We start from the raw sequence: 24,194 nt of genomic DNA, 5'->3' as shown, positions 1-24,194 counted from the left end.
TCCAACTCCCTGTTTTCACTCTCTTAAGAGTCGTAAGGGCTCAACTGCCGAAAGTACCCCAGTGCTTGGCTTGACGCCTGAATTTCTTAAGTAACATCAAACCCAAAGCTTCTTCTTCAAGTAAAGATAAACCTTGAATGACCGTAACTGTCAAACACCACCGTAAGTATAATTTTTAATCATTAGATATAATAATATATAATTATTACGGCATGTAATTTACTTCAGTCATCCAAATACTGCATGATTAGTTATATATATATATATATATATATATATATATATATATATATATATATATATATATATATATATATATTTACTATATATATATATATAGTTTGATTGATTGTCTGTAATTAACTATTTCTACATTATTTACAATAATTTTTTCCTTATGCTATTCACTAACATTTCAGTAGCCTTCTAAATTAAATGAACAGTTCGATATTACTACACTATCCGCAGAAAGCATTCATACGATCTACAGCATAAAAATTAATCAATTTGATACCATCTACTCAATAAAACCTTAACTAAAAAGCTTTAGAAATCCATTACTATCAACAATCAGCTAAACTTTTTCTTTTTAATAAACAAAATTTAACACTTTATTGTGTTCTCTGAAGTGGAAACGTGCGGTTTAACTTTTAGTGTTGGTAACAGATATTACAGCTGATGATCTCTGATGATCTATGTATTAACTAGACAAAGTACCGTCATTTGGGGAAAAAAATTCACTGAGGATACTTTCCATGTGTTCATACATCCTAACACCTCACCTGACATATTTATCATTCTCAACTTAATTTACTCTTTAAGAATATTGGCATCATTCAGATAAATGAAAAATTTACAGGAGACAGTAATAACATAATGGATACATACAGTTTTCTCGCGCTCTGTGTGTGTGTGTGTGCGTGTGCGTGAAGTGAGCAACTGAAACCTCTTTCTTCTCATAAGAACCAAAATGCTCTCTCTCTCTCTCTCTCTCTCTCTCTCTCTCTCTCTCTCTCTCTCTCTCTCTCAAGTGAACACATAAGACCTTCTCCTACTCATTAGCACCCAAATGAGCTCTCTCTCTCTCTCTCTCTCTCTCTCTCTCTAAAGTGAGCAACTGAAACCTTGTTCTTCTCATAAGAACAAAAATGCTCTCTCTCTCTCTCTCTCTCTCTCTCTCTCTCTCTCTCTCTCTCTCTCTCTCTCTCTCTCTCTCTGAAAAGTGAACACACAAGACCTCCCACTCATTAACACCACAATAATAAACACACCCTTTCCCACCCCCTCTCTCTCTCTCTCTCTCTCTCAAGCGAACACATAAGACCTTCTCATACTCATCAACACCACAATAAACACACCCTTTCCCACCTCTCCCCTCTCTCTCTCTCTCTCTCTCTCTCTCTCTCTCTCTCTCTCTCTCTCAAGTGAACACATAAGACCTTCTCCTACTCATCAACACCACAATAAACACACCCTTTCCCACTTCAATATCTCTCTCTCTCTCTCTCTCTCTCTCTCTCTCTCTCTCTCTCTGATATGACCCATACTAAAACCTATGAATTTTCTTCCACCCTGCAGGAGCAGTCATGATAAACATCCAGCTGTGGGAGGGGCCTACCCGCATGTCCACCCACATGACCGCCCAGTCCCCAGGGAAGGGCTACAAGCACCAGAAATCGTCCTCACGCCCACACGCATGCGCCATGACCTCGGCCGCCCCCTTGTCAAACGGCCACACGGCCATATCAACGCTCCAGGATGAGAAGGAGGATTCCTTCTAAAAAAAAAAAAAAAAGATATTTTTTCGCAACTTTTCTCTCTTCGACAGAATTATCTCTAATCCTGCCAATGGAAGGATTACTTTGAAAAGGATTGGATTACTTTGAAAATGGTTGGATTATTTTGAAAAGGACTGGATTACTTTGAAAAGGACAGGCTTACTATGAAAAAGGATTGGATTACTTTGAAAATTACTGGATTACTTTGAAAAGGATTGGATAACCTGAAAGGGATTGGATTACTTTGAAAGGGATTGGATTACTTTGAAAGGGATTGGATTACTTTGAAAGGGATTGGATTACTTTGAAAGGGATTGGCTTACTTTGAAAAGGATTGGATTATTTTGAAACGGATTGGAGTACTTTGAAAAGGATTGGAGTACTTTGAAGAGGACTGCATAACTTTAAAAAGGAGTGGATTACTTTAAAAAACTATTTAATTACTTCGAAAAGGACTGGATTACTTTAAAAAGGATTGGATTACTTTAAAAAAGACTGGATTACTTTGAAAAGAATTGGATTATTTTGAAAATGGTTGGGTAACTTCAAAAAGGATTGGACATCTTTAAAAAGGAATGGATTACTTAAAAAAAACTGGATTACTTTGAAAAGGACCGGATTACTTTAAAAAGGACCGGATTGCTTTGAAAAGGACTGGATTACTTTGAAAAGGACTGGATTACTTTAAGAAGGATTGTAGTAGAGTTCTTTCTTACAAAAAAAAGTGTTTGTGGAAAATGTTTTTTAAGCTTAAAGAGATCAATCTTTATTCTGGAGTAAGGAGAATTTCCCGCGAATTAAAAGCGTCTGAAAAAATTACGAAAGGATATAGAACGTGATTAATCCAAACATAATCCAGCCTTGACATTTCCATAACCGAGCTACGGTTGACTGGATATTATTATTAAGTGTGAAGCGTTTGTTTAAACGAAATTATATATTCTGTGAAAAAAACTACAAAACAATTTGGTGTCAAGTGTGATTCATATCATTCTCACTGTGTGTCGACTCACTTCGTGAAGGATGAGTCAGTGAGTCATTGTCTGTGTTCATGGGGTTTTTCGGGGACTCAGTGGTCCTTGGCTTGGTCAGGACATGAAGATAAAAAAGGGGGTGGTGAATAAATTGGTGCCTAACCCAAAAATAACGAATTAAAACGTCAATTGAAGAAAAATTATCTATAATCCTAAATATTGCGGATGAATATCCTACAGATATATTCATGGAAATTAACATAAAAAGAGGCAATTTTAATTTCCAAATTTTAAAATAAAAATTTTCCAAATTTCTTTAAGTCATTTCGCCTTTTCGTTTATTCACGGTCTCTTGTATCATTGACGTTCCTGGAATATCGAATATTTTTATTTTTAATTATTAACATTCATTTTCAGAAATCATTTCCTCTAACACATATGTATGTAATAAATTTTGGATCTCAATGTAGGTTGTGAAAATATATAAAAACGAATCTGTCTTTTCTATGAATACAAAATTTATATATATATATATATATATATATATATATATATATATATATATATATATATATATATATATATATATAATATATATATATAGTATATATATATATATAGTATATATACAGATATATATATATATTATATATATATATATATATATATATATATATATATATATATATATATATATACATATATATACATATATATATATATATATATATATATATATATATATATATATACATATATATATATATATATATATAAATTATTATATTATATAAAATACGCTCACTTTTGTACATAATATTCTTTGTGTTTTACTTTCTGTCTGTCAAATGTGACATAAATTATACTATATCTTTTTTATCAATATTCCTCTTCCCTCTAACATAACAATGTGTGTACTTGTGACTGTTTTCCAAATACAGATCTTGTACAAATAATAAAAATATATAAACTCTACAGTGTCAATAATGAATTATATACCAACAACTATCTGTGTACAAGGATATATATATATATATATATATATATATATATATATATATATATATATATATATATATATATATATATATATATATAAACATTTTATATATATATATATACCCCCAAAACGACATGAAATAACGGTAAGGCAAAATCATTTGCGTCTGTGCTGTACCAACTGAAAATGATAAATGAAATAAATGTCACAAAATGCACGCACGACTTTCATTGACCCTCCCTTCGCAGAAATGGCTTTAATTGCGAGGGCAGAAGGACAATGCCGCTCCGTATAAAACACGAATACCGGGTTTTCCTGACGTTAGGTACCCACGGATCCGTGCTTGGAGAGAAATTAAGGAGCATCTAGTGGTGGAGTGTCTCTCCTGTTATTTGAAAAAGGGAGAATAGAAAGCAGCAAATGTATTTTCAGTTTACGTAGGGAATGATGTTCTCTCTCTCTCTCTCTCTCTCTCTCTCTCTCTCTCTCTCTCTCTCTCTCTCTCTCTCTCTCTGTTTGCCTGGTTTCTGCCATTTTACTCGCACCCGTTTCTCCTTCCCTGTATTCTCTCTCTCTCTCTCTCTCTCTCTCTCTCTCTCTCTCTCTCTCTCTCTCTCTCTCTCTCCGCCTTCCTAGATTCTATTATTTTATTCCTACCTGTCTCTCCTTCCGTATTTTCTTAATTGTTTCCACACGTGCAATTTAGTATTTTCACTCACAAAATTAGCCATTCATGCAAATTTTCTAATTAATTCAGATCTACAAAGTTAAGTAAACCTTAGTTTTACCAGACCACTGAGCTGATTAACAGCTCTCCTAGGGCTGGCCCGAAGGATTAGACTTATTTTACGTGGCTAAGAACCAATTGATTACTTAGCAACGGGACCTACAGCTTATTGTGGAATCCGAACCACATTATAGCGAGAAATGAATTTCTATCACCAGAAATAAATTCCTCTAACTCTTCATCAGCCGGCGGCGGGAATTGAACTCCGGCCCATCGAATGACGGTCTAAAGCTCAACCGACTCGGCCAACAAAGGGCTGATTCAGATCTACAGGAGCGATGAATTTCCAAAGGAACAATAAATAAATATTTCTATATATTCATTTGTCATAAACAAAACAGGGGAAATAAAGATAGTCATTACAAATAGACGATTTTTTATACTTGAATATCAGTCGGATTCTTTTGAACTTTTACCTACATTATTGCTTATCTTTCTCAATAAGATTCTCTACACAAGCGACTTTCATTTTTCACACTCGATACTCGGTCAGAGCTTGGACGGGTGACCGGATTGGAACGCAATAATCTCCCGTGGATCTGAGGCTCTTTTTAATTAAGTCTCAATTCGAAATTAAATGTATCAAAGAGTCAAGTTATATGACTCATATAAAAAAACGGCACGAACAAAATACTAGTTTATTTTTAATTATAAGTCGACCTTGCTATCAAGTTCGGTATACCAAAGAAAATACCTTAATTGGGCAGAAAAAATCACAATTTTATTTCAAAATGCATCAAGATTATTTCCAGTCTTATGGACAATGGACAGAGTTCATACTAATGGCTAGAGAAGACTGGAAAATTTCTTTTAAAATTAAAATCACAACACTAACCAAAACTTCTATCCGATTTCAAATATTACAAAATTTCTTTTAAAATTAAAATTATGATAACACTAACAGAAAATTTTTTCCAGTTTAAATTGTTTAACAAAAAAGGTTCCAGAATCAATGAAACCATTTGAGATACAATAAAACATTAACGAGAAATCTTTTGTCGGAGGTAAAATGTTTAAAAAACGTTTCAAGGATCAATTCAATCATCTGAGATTGAAAACATTTTTAAAAATGTTTCGGATTTAAAGTGTCTAAAAATGAAAAAAAAAAAGTTTCCAGAATCAATACAACAATTTGAGATCCAAAAGCCATTTTTTTTAATTTGCAGGATTTAAGGTGTTTAAAAAGCTTCCGCAATCAACATAATTATCTGACGGACAAAAAAAACAAAAAAAAAATGTTGCCGGATTTAAAGCTTAAAAAAAAAATTTCCAGAATCGATACAATAAAAAAAAAAAAACTGTTTTTAATCCGCAGGTTTTAAGGTTTAAAAAAAGTTTCCGCAATCAATATAATTATCTGACGGACAAAAAAAAAAAACATATTAACAAAAATTTTGTAAGGCTTAAAGTTTAAAAAAAATTTCCAGAATCGATACAATCATCTGATAGATGAAAGAAATTGTCGGGTTTAAAGTGTTTAAAAAAACTCCAGAATCAATAACAACATTTAAGAGGTTAAAAACATAAGATTAAGAACTACATGAGCAAAAAAAAAAAAACACATTTGAAAAAAACGAAGCACTTTGTAAAAGAACCAAGAACACTATACACCTGATGTAATGGATAATGTTACTCAAGAAGAATGAATGGATGAATAATTTGGGCCATGTGGGCCGGGGCTTGGGCCAGGGAGGCCATTCGGCGCCACTCAAAATAATGAAAAGAATAGTTTTATGGACCAAGGAAGAGAACGTGACAATTACGAATTCAAAAGGCACTTCAAAAGCTTTTAAAACATAAATAAATAAACGAATTGATAAATAAATAAACACACAAATAAAATCTAAATACATATGTAAATAAATAATATATAATATAAAATGCAAGATTACCCATAGCAAATTTTATTTGTATTAATTTATATATATATATATATATATATATATATATATATATATATATATATATATATATATACACACATACAGATACATATATATACATACATATATGTATATATATATATATATATATATATATATATATATATATATATATATATATATAATATATATATACATATATAAATTAATAAAAATAAATTTTGCTATGGGTAATCATACATTTTTTCTTATTTTAAACATCAACACGGGGTACTCAAAAGAAAAGAGTTTCTAGTTATTTTCTTTTGTTAAACCGAACGTACAACTATATTTCAATGGTGCGTACATCCTTACAAAAGAATTACCAGCAGACAAATGGAATTTTCTCCCAGTCGTTCACCCGAAACCTACAACCTTTTTTTTTACACGATGTGGGATTATTGATAGCTTTCGTTTTATACTGTATGCATCTCTATGTCCAAACATCTTTTTCATATTTTCCTCGTCAATAATTATAAAAAATAATCAAGTAAAAAATGCGCCGAAGTTTCTTCAGGGCAATCGAGTTCTCTGTACAGCGCATAATCAAGGCCACACAAAATAGATCTATCTTTCGGTGGTCTCGGCATAATGCTGTGTGAGTCGCGGCCCATGGAACTTTAACCACGGCCCGGTGGTGGCCTGTCCTATATCGTTGCCAGATGCACGATCATGGTTAACTTTAACCTTAAATCAAATAAAAACTACTGAGGCTAGAGGGCTGTAATTTGGTAAGTTTGATGATTGGAGGGTGGATGGTCAACATACCAATTTGCAGCCCTCTAGCCTCAGTAGTTTTTAAGATCTGAGGGCAGACAGACAAAGCCGGCACAATAGTTTTCTTTTCAGAAAACTAAAACGGGTCACCTTCAACAGTCAATGACTCTTTCCCCAATGGTACTGAAAAAGTTATTCGGAGATGACACAATGTCAGATCGATGTTATTCAGCAGAATCTCAAAGTGATGCTTAAATCTCATCACAGAATCCCAAGGACAGGAAGGAACCTTGGAATTCAAAACTGACACATGGAATACTATTATTATTATTATTATTATTATTATTATTATTATTATTATTATTATTATTATTATTATTCAGTAGATGAAAGCTATTCACATGGAACAAGCACACCAAAGGGGCCACCACTGACTTGAAATTCTTTAAGCTTCCAAAGAATGTTGTTTCAACCTCCCACCGCAGACCCCACACTGCAGCAGTAACTGATCATGATACAGAGCGCCAGTGATTTTTCACCGCCCTGGGGAGACGCGAACCCGCGACATCTGTGTGGCATGCCACGACTCTAACTTCTTCGGGGGCTGATGTGAGTATGAAGCCTAAGACAATGAATCTGACGTAAAGGTTCTGTATAATACTCCACACAAAAGACAAGCCCACCGACCCCCGCCACACCCCCACCCCCTATTTTTTTACGCAGAAAAAAAAAACGTCATATGAGACATTTCAGAGAGAAATAAAAAAAACATTCCCCTTTGGCCCCACTCTCAAAAAAACAGCCTCTGAGACATCTCAGAGAGCAAATGAAAAAAGTCCCTATTTTTTTCTCTCTCCTCAATAAAACCTCATCCTCTGAGACATTTCAGAGAGCACAGAATATAAAAATGTCCTTTCATTTTTCTCCCTCCTTATAAAAAACTCATCCTATGAGACATTTCAGAGAGCAGAGAATAAAAAAAAAACCTTCCCCCTTTTTTCCTCCCTCCTTAAAATACCTCATCCTATGAGACATTTCAGAGACCAAAGAAAAAAAAAACATTCCCCCCTTTTCCCCCCTCCTTAATTTCAACCTCATCCTATGAGACATTTCAGAGAACAAAGAATAAAAAAAAAATCCCCTTTCTCCTCCCTTCCAAAAAAAAAAAAAAATCGTCCTATGAGACATTTCAGAGAGCAAAGAAAAAAAAAATTCCCCTCCCTTTCTCCTCCCTAAAAATAAAAAACACTCGTCCTACGAGACATTCCAAAGAGCAAAGAATAAAAAAAAAAAAAAACATTCCCCTCCCTTTTTCCTCCTTCCAAAAAAAAAAAAAAACTCGTCCTATGAGACATCTGAAAGACGAAAATATGCATATATTAAAAAAATATAGATCTTCAAAAGTCATTCGCTCCAGAAGCTTTTCAGAGAATCACACAGCATCTCTCTCTCTCTCTCTCTCTCTCTCTCTCTCTCTCTCTCTCTCTCTCTCTCTCTCTCTCTCTCTCTCTCTCTCTTTCCCTTATTGAATTCAAAATAAGTTTCGAGAATTATAGATGAAGTGGGAGACCTTTCCCCCTTTTCAAGGGAAGACTCTCATGAATGTAGATCAAAGGGTAGAACTGAAAAATGGGCACTTTCTTTATTAATGTATAAGATGCTCCTTCCTAATAAGGTTTCCATTATTAATGGTCGCTCTGCGTTTATATTTACTTCTTTTTCCTGAAATTAAGCCGTTTGTTCCACAGAGAGGGAGAGAGAGAGAGGGGGGGGGAGGGGGACAATGATCACTGCCTCATTTAAATTTAAACTGCTGAATCCGTGAGCAGACGACTTAACGGCACTAGCCCCTGCATACATACATAGATAATATATATATATAGTATATATATATATATATATATATATATATATATATATATATATATATATATATATATATATATATATATATATATATATATATATATATAATTACTGATAGAAATACTCAACACACAATCACGTGTGGAACAGAAACAATTTTGTTCATGACTCACATCGGGATCGAACCTGATCCAATTTCTTTTAAGACTTCTGTGGATCAGTAGGCAGCGCCCTTGCCTTTCAACTGAAAGGCCGGGGATCGACCCTGATGTGAGTTAGAAACTTACACACACACACACACACACACACACATATATATATATATATATATATATATATATATATATATATATATATATATATATATATATATATATATATATATTGTATGTGTGTAATTCAGCACTCAAAAATAATCCTTTTACCAAATAAGAACACAAACATTTGGCACCCTCTCTCTCTCTCTCTCTCTCTCTCTCTCTCTCATAAACATCATATAACAGACAGAGCATTAAGTCCCCTTTTCCCCCCTCTCTCTCACTCTAATAGGATGCTCTCCGCCCACAAAATCAAAAAGAACTACTCGCCTCATATAGAGGGATTCGCCGTTAAAACTACAGAATTTTCATTCAGCAAACCCCATTAGGGCGTAGACTTCAATTTTCAGAGTTTAAAAATATTATTTTTTTTTTCTTTTTTGAATGGAGGGAATCTGGGTTTCTGGTACATACGAGTATATAACTTTTGCTAACGGACCGTCTGCCGAAATATATTAAGTGTGACTATTAAAATGTCTTAATTATTCTGTCACTTATATTATCAGCGTACTCTTCATCTTTCTTGACAAGGGATATGAGGAATGTAATGGAATATAAAATTTAGGTCAAAGGCCAAGCGCTGGGACCCACGAGTTCATTCAGCGCTGAGAGGGGAAAATGAGAGTACAAAGGTTTGAAAGGTGTAACAGGAGGAAAACCTCGCAGCTGCACTATAAAACAACTGATAGGAGAGGGCTGAGGAGAGTAAGATGGAAGAAAGGGAATATGAACGGAGGTACAGTAAAAAGGAATGCAAGAGGTAGCAGCTAGGGGCCGAAGGGACGCTGCAAAGAACCTTGAGTAAATGCCTACACTGCACCGCGTGAGGTGTACTGACGGCGCCGCCACTCTACGGAGGGAACGTTATATAAACCTAACCTCTAGGTTACTACGACCGCAAGAATCCTCTCAATCATGAGGAATAACCTGATACCAAATATCTGGTTACTATGACAAGTGAAAGCACCGCTGGATAAGTTCTGTATGCAGCTGAGAAAGCTGTAAATGAATTTCTGGAACACTCATCAGAAACCCGACATTTTTTGAGGCAAGTTGATCAGGTTCGGAAAGTTTTCCTTGGATATTTTCATAATCTTTTATGACACTGATGCAGAAGCCATGACAAGTCTAAGATGTTTAATCTCCTCTAGTGAACTTTAACAAGCAAACATAGTCCACAGTGCAGTGAGGAAATATATATTACTGAAGACATATACAAAGTTAAAATAATAGTAAATAAACTTTTCCTACCTGTCATCATAATGATTAATTATTCCGTCGAAATATTCAAGGCAAAAATAATAAAGCAATATATCACTACAGTCAAGAAGAAAACAAAGGCCATAATTACGGTCTTTCTGCCTAGAGATATAAAGAAGAGATTTGTTTTCTCCTGAAAACGTTTAAAAGAAAGGAAAGTTTTAAATTGAAAGATTAAAAAAAAAAAAAATCTACTTCAAATATACAGACGACTGCTTTCTCAAGAAAACACTTAAAAAAGGGAAAGTTTTAAATTGAAAGACAAAAAAAAAAAATTTCCCTTCAGATATACAGACGCCTGCTTTCTCAAGAAAGCATTTAAAAGAAAGGAAACTTTTACATTTAAAGATACGAAAAAAATAACAATCCCACCACGAAGCCCTGGATTAAAAGCACGACGCAAGTTGAGACGAATCTCTCTTGCGAAACACTTCACGGGGAGTCCAAATTCTATCATTATCTGTAAAAATGTAACGAATACAGACCAACAATATCCATGAAACGATAAAGTCGACCGAAGAATGAGGGACGAATTACATTTCTTGGACCTGATTGGAAGAATACCAAGGTAGGTAAGTAATCGAAGCCTTTAGGCGTGACAGCATACTACAACATTTTATGAACTCAACTGCTTGCCTTTGCTATATGAGGAAACAAATCAGCATTGAAAAAATAATTAATGTACGTGTGGTATACTTAAAAGTATGTATGTATGTATGTATATATATATATATATATATATATATATATATATATATATATATATATATATATATATATATATATATATATATATATATCAAAGTTTGAGAACAGAAAGATCCTTAAAACCTAGTAACTTTTATTACAAATCTCCGCTAGGTATCATCCAGTTTAAATAAGGTCATGTTATTAACTGTGTGTATACGTGTATATAATGGTATATATATATATGTATATAATTTTATATATATATATATATATATATATATATATATATATATATATATATATATATATATATATATATATATATATAGACCAAATACGTCGTTATTTACCAAAACGCTTTCTCTGAAGAAAGTAACCGAGAAAAGAAAGCTACAAGAGCCAGGAATGGTATCATCCAATCGGTATGTTTCTGACACTAGATGACACGACAGTATTCTTCCAACAGTAGCCAATAACGAGACACCGTTTTCTCATAATTTTACATCAAGGTGATACTATCATCTGCCAAGAAAATTTAACGTTTAAAATAAATGGGCCATCTAAGTACCAATTAATCTTGAAAAAAGTTCTTTTTCATTAGTTTCAAATTCATAAGATTATTTATCTCACTCTTTTCATAACTTCTAATATTATTCATACTTTGTAATTCATCCGAATTCAAACGAAATTCTAGACTGAAACGTTTAATTACTTTATAGCTAAATGAATTTACCATTTAGTAAATTTTCTGAAATCCCATTCTGTTTCTTCTCTACTGCTTTACGAGCTTGATGCCGCGCGCTTTGCTGCGCTGGAACCCGGCGCTTACCATCAAGTCTCTCATTCCCTCCCGATCCGCTACCTACCCGACCCCCACCAGGGGAGGACTAACAGGTTTGCAGGAGGAGGGTGGATGTGTCATGTCTCCCCTACCCTCCAAATCCCCTACCTGCGCTGCTCCCGCCTGGGGCGGACAAAAAGGTTTGCAGGAGGAGGGTGGATGTGTCATGTCTCCCTTACCCTTCCAATCCCCTATCTACCCCGCCTCACCTGGGCCGGACAAACAGGTTTGCAGCAGGAGGGTGGATGTGTCATGCCTCCCCTTCCCTCCTGATCACCTACCTACCGTACCTCCCAATCCTCTACCTATCCCGCCCCCACCCGGGGCGGACAAACAAGAAAGTTCCACTCGGATTTTATTATCATAGGTAGATTATAGTCATAGTTTCCTGAAAACTTTTCTCACATTTGCCTAATAACTGACTTACTTTCACTCTCGTTTCGGCATTTTTACGAAAATAAAATATTACGCTTCCTATATTTTAATCGTCTGAGCAAAGATTCAGTGTTTTCTCCCTTGCACTCCACCGGCTCCACTGCCTCATTGTAGCCCACTGCAGTTAGTCTTAAAAACTCTCGTTTTGGGATCTTTATGAAAAACAATGTTTTTTACATATTTCAATCGTCTGGACAAAGATTCAGCGTTTTTTCCTACGATTTTTCCTGGCTTTGAACTGGACTCAACTATTTTGCAAGCTTTTATGCACCTTTCCAGTATTTTACAGACATTTCCAATCGCTTGTATTTAAAGAAAAATATTAATGAAAGGTAATTCTATCACTGCACATATTTCCTTAGTATTTTACAGACATTTTCAACCGCTTGTATTTAAAGAAAAATATTAATGAAAGGTAATTCTATTACTGCACATATTTCGTTATTTTTCAACTTGGATTGTGCAAATATTATGCAAGTTATTTGCTGAACAATTCTTCCGGGATATTATTGTTTTCCGCGTATTACCTAGTTAGTAAGGAAGCTTTACGCTTACATGCTTAGTCATTTTGGGTTTCACAAAAAAAAAAAAATTCTCTATGATTTATTTATTATTCAAGTCATGATTCTGATGTTTCTATGTGATTATAACGATTTTCCTATGCTGTATATAGAACACTGTAGGTAATAAAAATCCAATGTCTTTCGAGTGCTGTTCATACAACATCCAACGACTTTCAAGTACTGTTTATACAACATCCAGTGACTTTCAAGTACTGTTCACAGAACATCAGTGATTTTCAAGTACTGTTCATAGAACATCCAATGACTTTCAAGTACTGTTCACAGAACATCAGTGATTTTCAAGTACTGTTCATAGAACATCCAATGACTGACTTTCAAGTACTGTTCACAGAACATCCAATGACTTTCAAGGACTGTTCATAGAACATCCAATGACTTTCAAGTACTGTTCACAGAACATCCAATGACTTTAAAGTACTGTTCATAGAACTTCCAATGACTTTCAAGTACTGTTCACAAAACATCCAATGACTTTCAAGTACTGCTCATACAACATCCAATGACTTTCAAGTACTGTTCATAGAACATCCAATGACTTCCAAGTACTGTTTATAGAACATCCAATAACTTTCAAGTACTGTTCATAGAACATCCAATGACTTTCAAGTACTGTTCACAAAACATACAATGACTTTCAAGTACTGTTTATAGAACATCCAATGACTTTCAAGTACTGTTCATAGAACATCCAATGACTTTCAAGTACTGTTCACAAAACATCCAATGACTTTCAAGTACTGTTCATAGAACATCCAATGACTTCCAAGTACTGTTCATAGAACATCCAATGACTTTCAAGTACTGTTCATAGAACATCCAATGACTTTCAAGTACTGTTCACAGAACATCCAATGACTTTCAAGTACTGTTCACAGAACATCCAATGACTTTCAAGTACTGTTCACAGAACATCCAATGATTTTCAAGTACTGTTCATAGAACATCCAATGACTTCCAAGTACTGTTCATAGAACATCCAATGACTTTCAAGTACTGTTCACAGAACATCCAATGACTTCCAAGTACTGTTCATAGAACATCCAATGACTTTCAAGTACTGTTCACAAAACATCCAATGACTTTCAAGTACTGTTCACAGAACATTACTGTAATAAAAACAAAATTAATGTAGAGTTAGTGTAGGCAGACCATTTTAACGTAATAAAAATCCAATGATGCAGTTACATTGGCTATATAATTTCTACATACTTTACTAGCCTCCAACATTTGGGCGCCTCGCCTAAATAGAAAAACTAGAAAGGACATGATAAATTCACGACCATCTCCAAGGCGAGGTTCTGAAACGAGGTGCTTACGTATTTCAATTCCAAAGGGACATAAGAACCCCATTAACTGCGTCAGACCTGAAAATTCCCTCCTTTGTTGGTTTCCTCAACGGTAAAAGAAAAGAAAAATCACCACACTCTGGTGATCATATACACGCCTGGGAAATTTACTGCTGAGTTTGTTCAAAAGAAAAGCAATGCAGAGAATTTCAAAGGGAATATATATATATATATATATATATATATATATATATATATATATATATATATATATATATTACATATATATATATATATATATGTGTGTGTGTGTGTGTGTGTGTGTGTGTGTGTGTTAGCTGGCCATTAACCATGATGTTATCTGAAACTAGCTCGCTAACGAAACGTATGTGCCAAGTATAAAGTTTGTAATATAGAAAGTTTTTAATACTTACGCTTCAAAAGTTATGGCCATTAGTAGTTATATATATATATATATATATATATATATATATATATATATATATATATATATATATATATATATATATATATATATATATAACTGACAAACAAACTTGACAGAGAAATGATCTCTCTTTCAGCATATCTGTAAATATTGGCTTATTTTTGTATATAGTCTGAATAGAATCCCTTAAAATGTGTAACAGAAGGAGTTGCGATGACAAGGTACGCAAGACAAAGCATATTGATGAACAAAGACACAGACAGACGTAGGTTTTATTTTGCTGTAACTGTCTACAACATCAGTGGAAACAAAAGTTAAGTATGCCTTAGTTTAACCAGACACTGAGCTGATTAACAGCTCTCCTCGGGCTGGCCCGAAGGATTGGACTTATTTTACGTGGCTAAGAACCAACTGGTTACCTAGCAACGGGACCTGCAACTTACTGTGGGATCCGAACCACATTATACCGAGAAATTAATTTCTGTCACTACAAATAAATTCCTCTAATTCTTCATTGGCCGGCCGGAGGCTCGAACGCGGGCCCAGCCGAGTGCTAGCCGAGAACGATATCGACCCAACCAATGAGGAACTGTTAGAAACAGCACATTGGTAGGGTTTTACCTTAGGGAATCTACAGCCTAGAATAAAAAATTCCTGACGCTACGAGAAACTGCAGGGGAAACATATTGGATTAATTAAGTCCGTAGAACTTTAATGTGGTTCCATATAATATCATGACAGTGTAGATATGAATAAGCCTAATTCCTAAATTAGGTTACTTTGGTTCTTTGTAGGCCTGGTGTCCTCCTTTTTCCTAAAAAAAATACTTATGAATTATCTTCGTTTGCAATTTTTTTTAAAGATTCAATATTCATTTCGATCTGAAAGAATTTTCAGCATATCAAACCTTCTGGAAAAGCAAAATGACTCTTTTGGTGTAAATATTACCAATTATGAGTAAACCTTTCTTATCCTTTTCTAAATGATTACATTTACATTTGGCGGAGAGAGAGAGAGAGAGAGAGAGAGAGAGAGAGAGAGAGAGAGAGAGAGAGAGAGAGAGAGAGAGAGAGAGAGAGAGCAATACTCAATCTTCAATCTTAATACACCTCTTGGAAAAACAAAAATTATTCATTTTCGTACAACTAACACCAATTACCACTAAAGCTTTCTTAACAGATATATATAAACTAAACAAAGATACCACCGACTCAAACTACACACAAACAACCAACAAACACGAAGCCACACACAAACGATCGTTGGGGCGGTCAATTATCTCAAACACGCGTCATCTTCAAACTTAATCCAGCTCCGGCTCTGCGTTCGAACTTGTAAACACTGACGAACTGTAGTTCCAGATACAGATCTAGGGTTTCGGCTTAAGACCCGGAAGCTAGTCGTTAACTAAGCTATGGATGTCAGTTACGTGGGTCTTGACAACGACTCTTCTTCTTTCGAACAGGAGTTGGATACAAGGTCGAAAGCTTGCTGGCAAGTCGCCTGAGGCATACGGTTGACAAGGAGGGCAGGCTCATGCTGTCTTAGTTTGTAAATTGAATTTTATTTTTATTATATATATATATATATATATATATATATATATATATATATATATATATATATAGAGAGAGAGAGAGAGAGAGAGAGAGAGAGAGAGAGAGAGAGAGAGAGAGAGAGAGAGAGAGAGAGAGAGAGAGATTCTCTTGCTGAAATTAAACATTTTGGTGAAGACTCTTCTAGACAACAGAGAGAGAGAGAGAGAGAGAGTTCTCTTGCTTAAACATGCTGGTGAAGACTCTTCTAGACAACACAGAGAGTAAGAGAGAGTTCTCTTGCTTAAACATGCTATGAGAGAGAGAGAGAGAGAGAGAGAGAGAGAGAGTTCTCTGGCTTAAACATGCTGGTGAAGACACTTCTAGACAACACATCAGAGAGAGAAAGATATCTTTGTCTACTCACCTGAAGAATAAAAAAAAAAAGAATTTATGCATATGCAATGAAAATGTTAAACAGAATCGAGGTCGAATATTCCCCAAGGATATCTGAAATTTTTAAAAACAAGTTCACTGAAAAATGTACATATTAAATCTGAATAATATGACCCTGGAGTCTAATTCCCATGACCTTCCTAAAGGCAATAAAATAGCAACACTTCACTCAAATTGCTGACGGTGGCACACACGACCAGAAACATTTCAATAAATTATTTTGCGTTTTTTTTTGTTTATTCACAAGGCTCTTCAGAACTCCCACTTGACGGTCTATTCATGTGTTATATGGGAATAAGCTCCGAAAGACTGTATAATGGACTGATGTTGAATATATATTGGTATAGAGGCATTTGAAAACACTTTGATGTATCCGCCTGGTCAATTATTTCGGGGCAGGCTTTCCATTTTATAGCGATGCACCCAAAATGCGATTATGTCCATTCATACTTACCTATAATCCTTTCAACCATCTATAGCCATTACCCATGTATCAAGGCTTGATACATATGTATCAAGTCTTGATACGTATGTATCTAGGCTTGGCACACGTGTGCCAAACCTTAGTACACATGTGCCAATCTTTGGCATACGTATGCCAAGCCTTGGTACACGTGTGCGAACCCTTGGCACACGTTGGCACGCGTATACTAGGGACTATAACAACTTACATCGCGTTATTATTGCGTATGTTATTTGGAATTACTTTTATTCCAGTGTCTTTCGTTCGTATGAAAGCATTCTCAAATGCTTGCAAAGCCCATGCACTTTTCTATATTATTCAGATCTGCTTTTCTTCTACTCTCCATATTCAGCAAACTTCAAAATATTTGTTTCGAAAGCACAAGAAATTCTTGCACAGATTCACCTGTCTTCATTCATTTTATTCACGTTCCCCTGTTCATTATTCTCGGCAACCTTAACTAGTCTTTATTATAAATGCGAGGATTTTCTCGTCTGTCAAACAACTTTATCAGAAAATAATTTTTCCTTCACTAAGCTTCTAATTTTATCCTTACACCAATTACTGTCTCACATACACGTACATACACACGCAATGTGCGTGTTTATTATATATATATATATATATATATATATATATATATATATATATATATATATATATATACATACATTACATATATATATATATATTCTTCTTCTTCTTTTAACGTGCTTTTTCCCATTTTTGTATGGGGTAAGCACGATGCCTTCTTTGAAGGACTTTGATTTGGCTTTGGGTAGACTGTGATACATATATATATATATATATATATATATATATATATATATATATATATATATATATATATATATATATATATATATACATATATATATATATATATATATATATATATATATATATATATAAACATACATATATACATAAACAGACACACAAAAACTCAGCCAAAGGAACAAACTGACCTATATCATTACGCCAACCATCAGAGAGGGGACAAAAATGCCTAACAGTCAATTACATTTATGTAAATCCGGACGAGACGTGCAAATAACACGAGTGGTCCAATATTACCGGAATTATGGAAAAGGGGAGCAGATGGGGGGTTATTCCAATCGCAGCCTATTATTTAGAATCATACATGCAACTGAAATACCTCATTGCGTGACGTCATTGTGACGTCACTGCTGTAATAAAGTTAAATGGGCCAAGTAATAGGATTTTTTTAAATATACATATGGTTATTGCAAACTGGCTTTGCATTTATGAAGAGAATATTGGATTTTGGCCAAAGGCCAAGCGCTGGGACCTCTAAGGTCATAATTCAGCGCTGAAACAGAAATTGAGAGTAAAAAGGTTTGAAAGGTGTATCAGGAGGAAAACCTCAAAGCAGTTGTACTATGAATCAATTGTCAGGAGAGGGTGTTAAATCAGGCGAAAGAGAATATGAGCGGAGGTACAGTAAAAGGAATGAAAGGGGTTGCAGCTTGGGGCCGAAGGGACGTTACAAATAACATTAAGTTGTGCCTACAGTGCATCGCAAGAAGTGCACTGACGGTACTATCCCCCCCTACGGGGGCCTTGCATTTATGAAAACTAAACACACAAAGTTTATATAGATAATTTTCAAACGGAACACACACGCGGAAAAGTTATTTATCACAAACTTATTTCTAAGTGAGGTTAAGTTAAGTATACCTTAGTTTAACCAGACCACTGAGCTGATTAACAGCTCTCCTAGAGAGGGCTGGCCCGAAGGATTAGACTTACTTTACGTGGCTAAAAACCAACTGGTTACCTAGCAACGGTGCCTTCAGCTTATTGTGGAATCCGAACCACATTATAACGAGAAATGAATTTCTATCACCAGAAATAAATTCCTCTAATTCTTCACTGGCCGGTCGGAGAATCGAACGCGGGCCCAGCAGAGTGCTAGCCGAGAGCGATACCAACCAGTCCCAAGAAGAACTGTATTTAAAAACTTATAAGCATTTTGAAGTGCAGTAACATGAACCTATGAATCATCAGGACAAAAATAAGGAGTCCAAAAGAAGGTAAAATCATCACCCATGGTTATAATAAAATGAAAAAATATACATATATATATATATATATATATATATATATATATATATATATATATATATATATATATATATATATATATATATATTTGTATATATATATGTATATACATATATGTACTGTATGTGTATATGTATATGTATATATATATATATATATATATATATATATATATATATATAGATATATATATATATATATATATATATATATATATATATATATATATATATATATATATATATACGTATATTATTCAGAAGATAAACATATTCATATCGAACAAGCCTACAGGGCCCACAGACTTGAAATTCAAGCTTCCAAAGGATGTAAGGATAACGTGTCTAGTGGCTATTAAGACTGGCAAGACAACCGCCCCCGCCCCCAACCCACCTTCCTACTCTTCCCGATAAACCACAGAGAGGAAAATCGGACCTAAATTATATGATTGACGAAATGGTCGATTGTCGGGGATACGGCAATCATCATTTGCCCACACAGACAACGAAAAGGATGTCGTAATCTCTACACATTCTCCTCTCTCTTTAGGATGCGTTTACGCTCCAGTAATACGTCATAAAACATGTCATAAACACTAGTCGTTAACTTATCGTATATATATATATATATATATATATATATATATATATATATATATATATATATATATATATATATATATATAAGAGGAGAACGAACAGCTGGCCAATGATGGAACACCAAATGAGACACTGGTTAGGACTGCCAGTAAGTCACTGGCTTGTTCCAGTAAGTCACTGGCTTGTTCCAGTAAGTCACTGGCTTGTTCCAGTAAGTCACTGGCTTGTTCCAGTAAGTCACTGGCTTGTTCCAGTAAGTCACTGGCTTGTTGTCAACTTGTTTGTGACGTCTGTGCGATGTTACCGACGTTTGGATGCATCCTTGAACATCCGGCAACGTCGACTTTACTAAATGAATTTCGCCCTTATTAAAATTCCACGATGGCTACGAAACTATATAATTTATTGGCCACTCATCATACAATACTGCCCTAAAATGGAAAATAGTATCTGCAAAATTTTCGAAACTGAGATGTGCCACCTACTGGGCTCGAGAAACACAAATACTCAAGTAACTGCAGTTTCAGAATGATTCTTCAGTGCTTTCCACGAGTATTTACGGGGTCCCATTTGCAGTATCTGCAAAATCAGCAGTAAGGCAAGGAGTATCTACCATTTTTCTCAGTTTCCTATTTTTGCAGCTGCTGCAGTCATATATTCTAGGTCGGAATAGTTATCACTAAAAACGGCCTCCTTTTAGCTGTCAGATGTTACGGAGAATTCCCCGCGCTAAAATAAATCAAAGAGACGAAGCAAGCTTAGTGGAAATAAGCAGAATTACCGCTGTAATAACGGTAAGAAATACCTAGTGGGCGGTTGGTATAAATGCTAGCAAGAGGAAACTTTGAGTTGTGGCCGGAATGTATGATACAAAGGGACAGGAATGAAATGAATCAGGTCGTGGAGAAATATAAATTCCGGTGGAATGGAGGTAAGACAATATAGAACGGAGTAGGGATAAAGGTCAAGGATAAGAGAAATGTGAAGGCGTGGGACGTACAAATAAAAAGAACGAGGCCGATTCAAAAGATCTTACGAAAAGATGGTAATGTGATTCTCCCCCGCATTTTAATAATTTTTAAAAATTTTTATCTATTTATTTATACGTTAATTTATTTTAACTTTTCTAATAAATGATCTCTTCTTTCTGTATTTCTTATTACCTTCTAGTACTTCATTCAAATGAACGCCATATTCTTTGGAAGCTTGAATTTCAAGTCAATGGTCCCTGTGGGCTTGTTCCACATGAAAAGGGTTCATCTTGTGAATAATGACAGTAATATGGGTTCTCAGTATACCCTCCACATATTAAACAATTTTTTAGATGCACTTTCTTAAGTGCCAAAATAAAGGGTACACAGGTAGGATGAGACCTAATTGGACAGGTAAGGATCGAGTTAATTTTGAGAACGAGGTGAAAAGATAACACTTCTGAGGAGATAAATCAGGAATGAGAAACAGTACTGTAACTCTAGAATTATCAAGGAACAAAGCTACTAAATACATCAACGAAGAGTACCAGAGAGAAGTTGATAATATATATACGAGTGGATAAGATGAAAAACACTGATTTTATCATGGCGACAAGTACAAAAGACAGGAAGGAAAAGGACTGAATTTTTAGATGGATTTAATACCACTTATGCTTCTACGAACTGTTTTGATGGTGGGAGAAAAAGATGAAGAAAAAGATACTAGAGTAGAAAAAAACCAACCCGTTTTCTACCAGTTCTACTGAATCTTATTGTGGCTCGTTTCAGAAATGAATCACCGAAGACACCTTATCTCGCCGTGTTAAAGTTCTATTCTGCAAGGGAGCCACGACACTGACGAGAAAACACTGAAAGACAATTATAAAATATATATATAAGCCCCTTATTTTGAAAACGTATACAAGGTCCCGCCAGAGAAGGAATTATCCCTGTGGAGGGCTGTACATAAAACCAAACAAAGTGAAACTAAGTGAAACAAAGTGAAACGAAGTGGATGTTCTTAATAACAATATCCTAACTACCTTCGTAGGAAAACAAAGATCTTCGTCTCCCCACCAATTTACGGATAATAAAGTTACTCTACGCCTCCATACACACGCAAACTGTGAAAAATTCTCCTTTTTAACCCGAACATCACAGACTACTCATCCCGAGTTTCACTCGCTATAAAATCAAAAATACGAGCTATCCTCACTCCATAAATCCTTACGTCAAACAGAAATCCAATCAAGAAAAGTGAGACCCAGTAATCCTCCTCCGTCACCGACGGCTCAGGCTGCCAGACGCCATCATACACTGAGGCTAAATCACCGAAAAGGAAAACGCACCGAGCAAATTACCATAACGCGGTTTACTGTTCCCATCAGCCGCGGAATGAGTCATGCATTGGCAGATGGGGAAAAAGCGGAATGAATGGGGGAGCCGCGCCGGGGCTGAAATGTCTGTGAATTTAAAGTAGTGGAATGCTTGGCGAGGTGTTTTCGTCATTCCTCGTTAGCAATATGATGCCAATAATGGTTACAGCTTTTGGATCGAGAAAAATCTCTCATCTGGTGTCTCTAAATTTCGCTTATTGTATTATTTCTGCATTGTCTATCTCTCTCTATATGGCCCTGAGCTGAAATAAAGGGTAATATTATTATTATTATTATTATTATTATTATTATTATTATTATTATTATTATTATTATTATTATTTTTTTTGGGGTCTCTCACAGTCATCCTATTCGACTGGGTGGTTTTTATAGTGTGGGGTTGCGGGTTGCATCCTGCCTCCTTAGGAGTCCATCACTTTTCTCACTATGTGCGCTGTTTCTAGTAGCACACTCTTCTGCATGAGTCGCGAAGCTACTTCGGCACCTAGTTGTTATTATTATTATTATTATTATTATTATTATTATTACTATTATTATTATTATTTATAAAATCTCATAATCACCAGTCACTGAAATGGTGAAGAAATCCACACTGATTCAAGTGTAAATATATATATTTAAAAAATATATATACAAAACGAGAGCTTTCGAGAATCTGCACGATTCTCCTGATGAGATTTATAAGGTGAATCACGCTCTAGCGTTATATATCTTTTTAAATGTATATTTACACTTGCATCACTGGATTTCTTCATCATTTTAGTGACTTCCGTGATTATGAGATTTTTATAAAATCTCATAATCACAGGATCACCATCTATTTTTCATCTCTTCCGTGTGGTGTTTGAGATTATATATATATATATATATATATATATATATATATATATATATATATATATATATATATTTCTGACTCACATCAGGATCGAATTTTGTGTCTTTCAACTGAAAGGCAAGGGCGGTGCCCGCTAGGCCATACAAGATTTGTATGGCCTAGTGGGCAGCGCCCTTGCCTTTCAATTGAAATACCTGGGTTCGATCCTGATGTGAGTCACAAATTTATTTCTGTTCCACGCGTGATTGTGTGTTGATTATTTCTATATATATACTGTATATATATATACACATACATATATATATATACACATATATGCATATACATATACATATCAGTCTAGTCATACATCTGAGTAATCCACACCACCAATTCCTCATAACATAACCCTCAGTAACTTCATCCCGGTAATATACATCTCAATGGCTTCCGCCACCTACCTTCCCGACCACGAACTGCTCTTGCATATTGAAATGTCTTCAGCATGTATGCAATATCCTGACTAAGGTTTGAAGCATAATTAGCATTCAGCTAAGTTGCCCGGAAGTCCTCCCATGACCCAGACTCAAAGTAAGTTCTTTTGCATGCATTTCATATATATAAATTCTTTGAAGAATAGAATAGAATAGAATAGAATATAGAATTTAGGTCATAGGCCAGCGCTGGGACCTATGAGGTCATTCAGCGCTGAAATGGAAATTGACAGTAAAAGGTTTGAAAGGTGTAACAGGAGGAAAACATCGCAATTGCACCACAAAACAATTGTTAGAAGAGAGTAGACAGCAAGAAGGAAGAAAAATGAATATGAATATGAATATGAAAGGAGGTACAGTCAAAGGAATGAAAGGGGTTGCAGCTAGGGGCCGAAGGGACGCCGCAAAGAACCTAAGTAAAGCCTATAGTGCACCGTGCGAGGCGCACTGGCAGCACTACTCCCCTACG

At 34.9% G+C, this 24,194-nt stretch overlaps 2 protein-coding genes across 2 annotated transcripts in view; one reads left to right on the top strand and one right to left on the bottom strand.

Annotated features, from left to right (window-relative positions):
• Positions 1-2,732, top strand: part of LOC136855460 (thyrotropin-releasing hormone receptor-like) — a 189,526-nt gene extending 186,794 nt beyond the window's left edge. Inside the window, exon 3 of the mRNA XM_067132524.1 lies at positions 1,579-2,732. Coding sequence (XP_066988625.1) covers positions 1,579-1,781 — 203 coding nt within the window. The 3' untranslated portion in view covers positions 1,782-2,732. The remainder of the gene's footprint in view (positions 1-1,578) is intronic.
• The window catches only part of LOC136855462 (caspase-1-B-like), a 282,737-nt gene that overhangs the window by 241,592 nt on the left and 16,951 nt on the right, over positions 1-24,194 (bottom strand). The gene's annotated exons all lie outside the window — the stretch shown is intronic.

This window comes from Macrobrachium rosenbergii, chromosome 31 (genome assembly GCF_040412425.1).
Source record: "Macrobrachium rosenbergii isolate ZJJX-2024 chromosome 31, ASM4041242v1, whole genome shotgun sequence".
Taxonomy (NCBI): Eukaryota; Metazoa; Arthropoda; class Malacostraca; order Decapoda; family Palaemonidae; genus Macrobrachium; species Macrobrachium rosenbergii.
The sequence above is the reverse complement of the archived record's forward strand: the minus strand, read 5'-3'. Positions and strand labels throughout refer to the sequence as shown.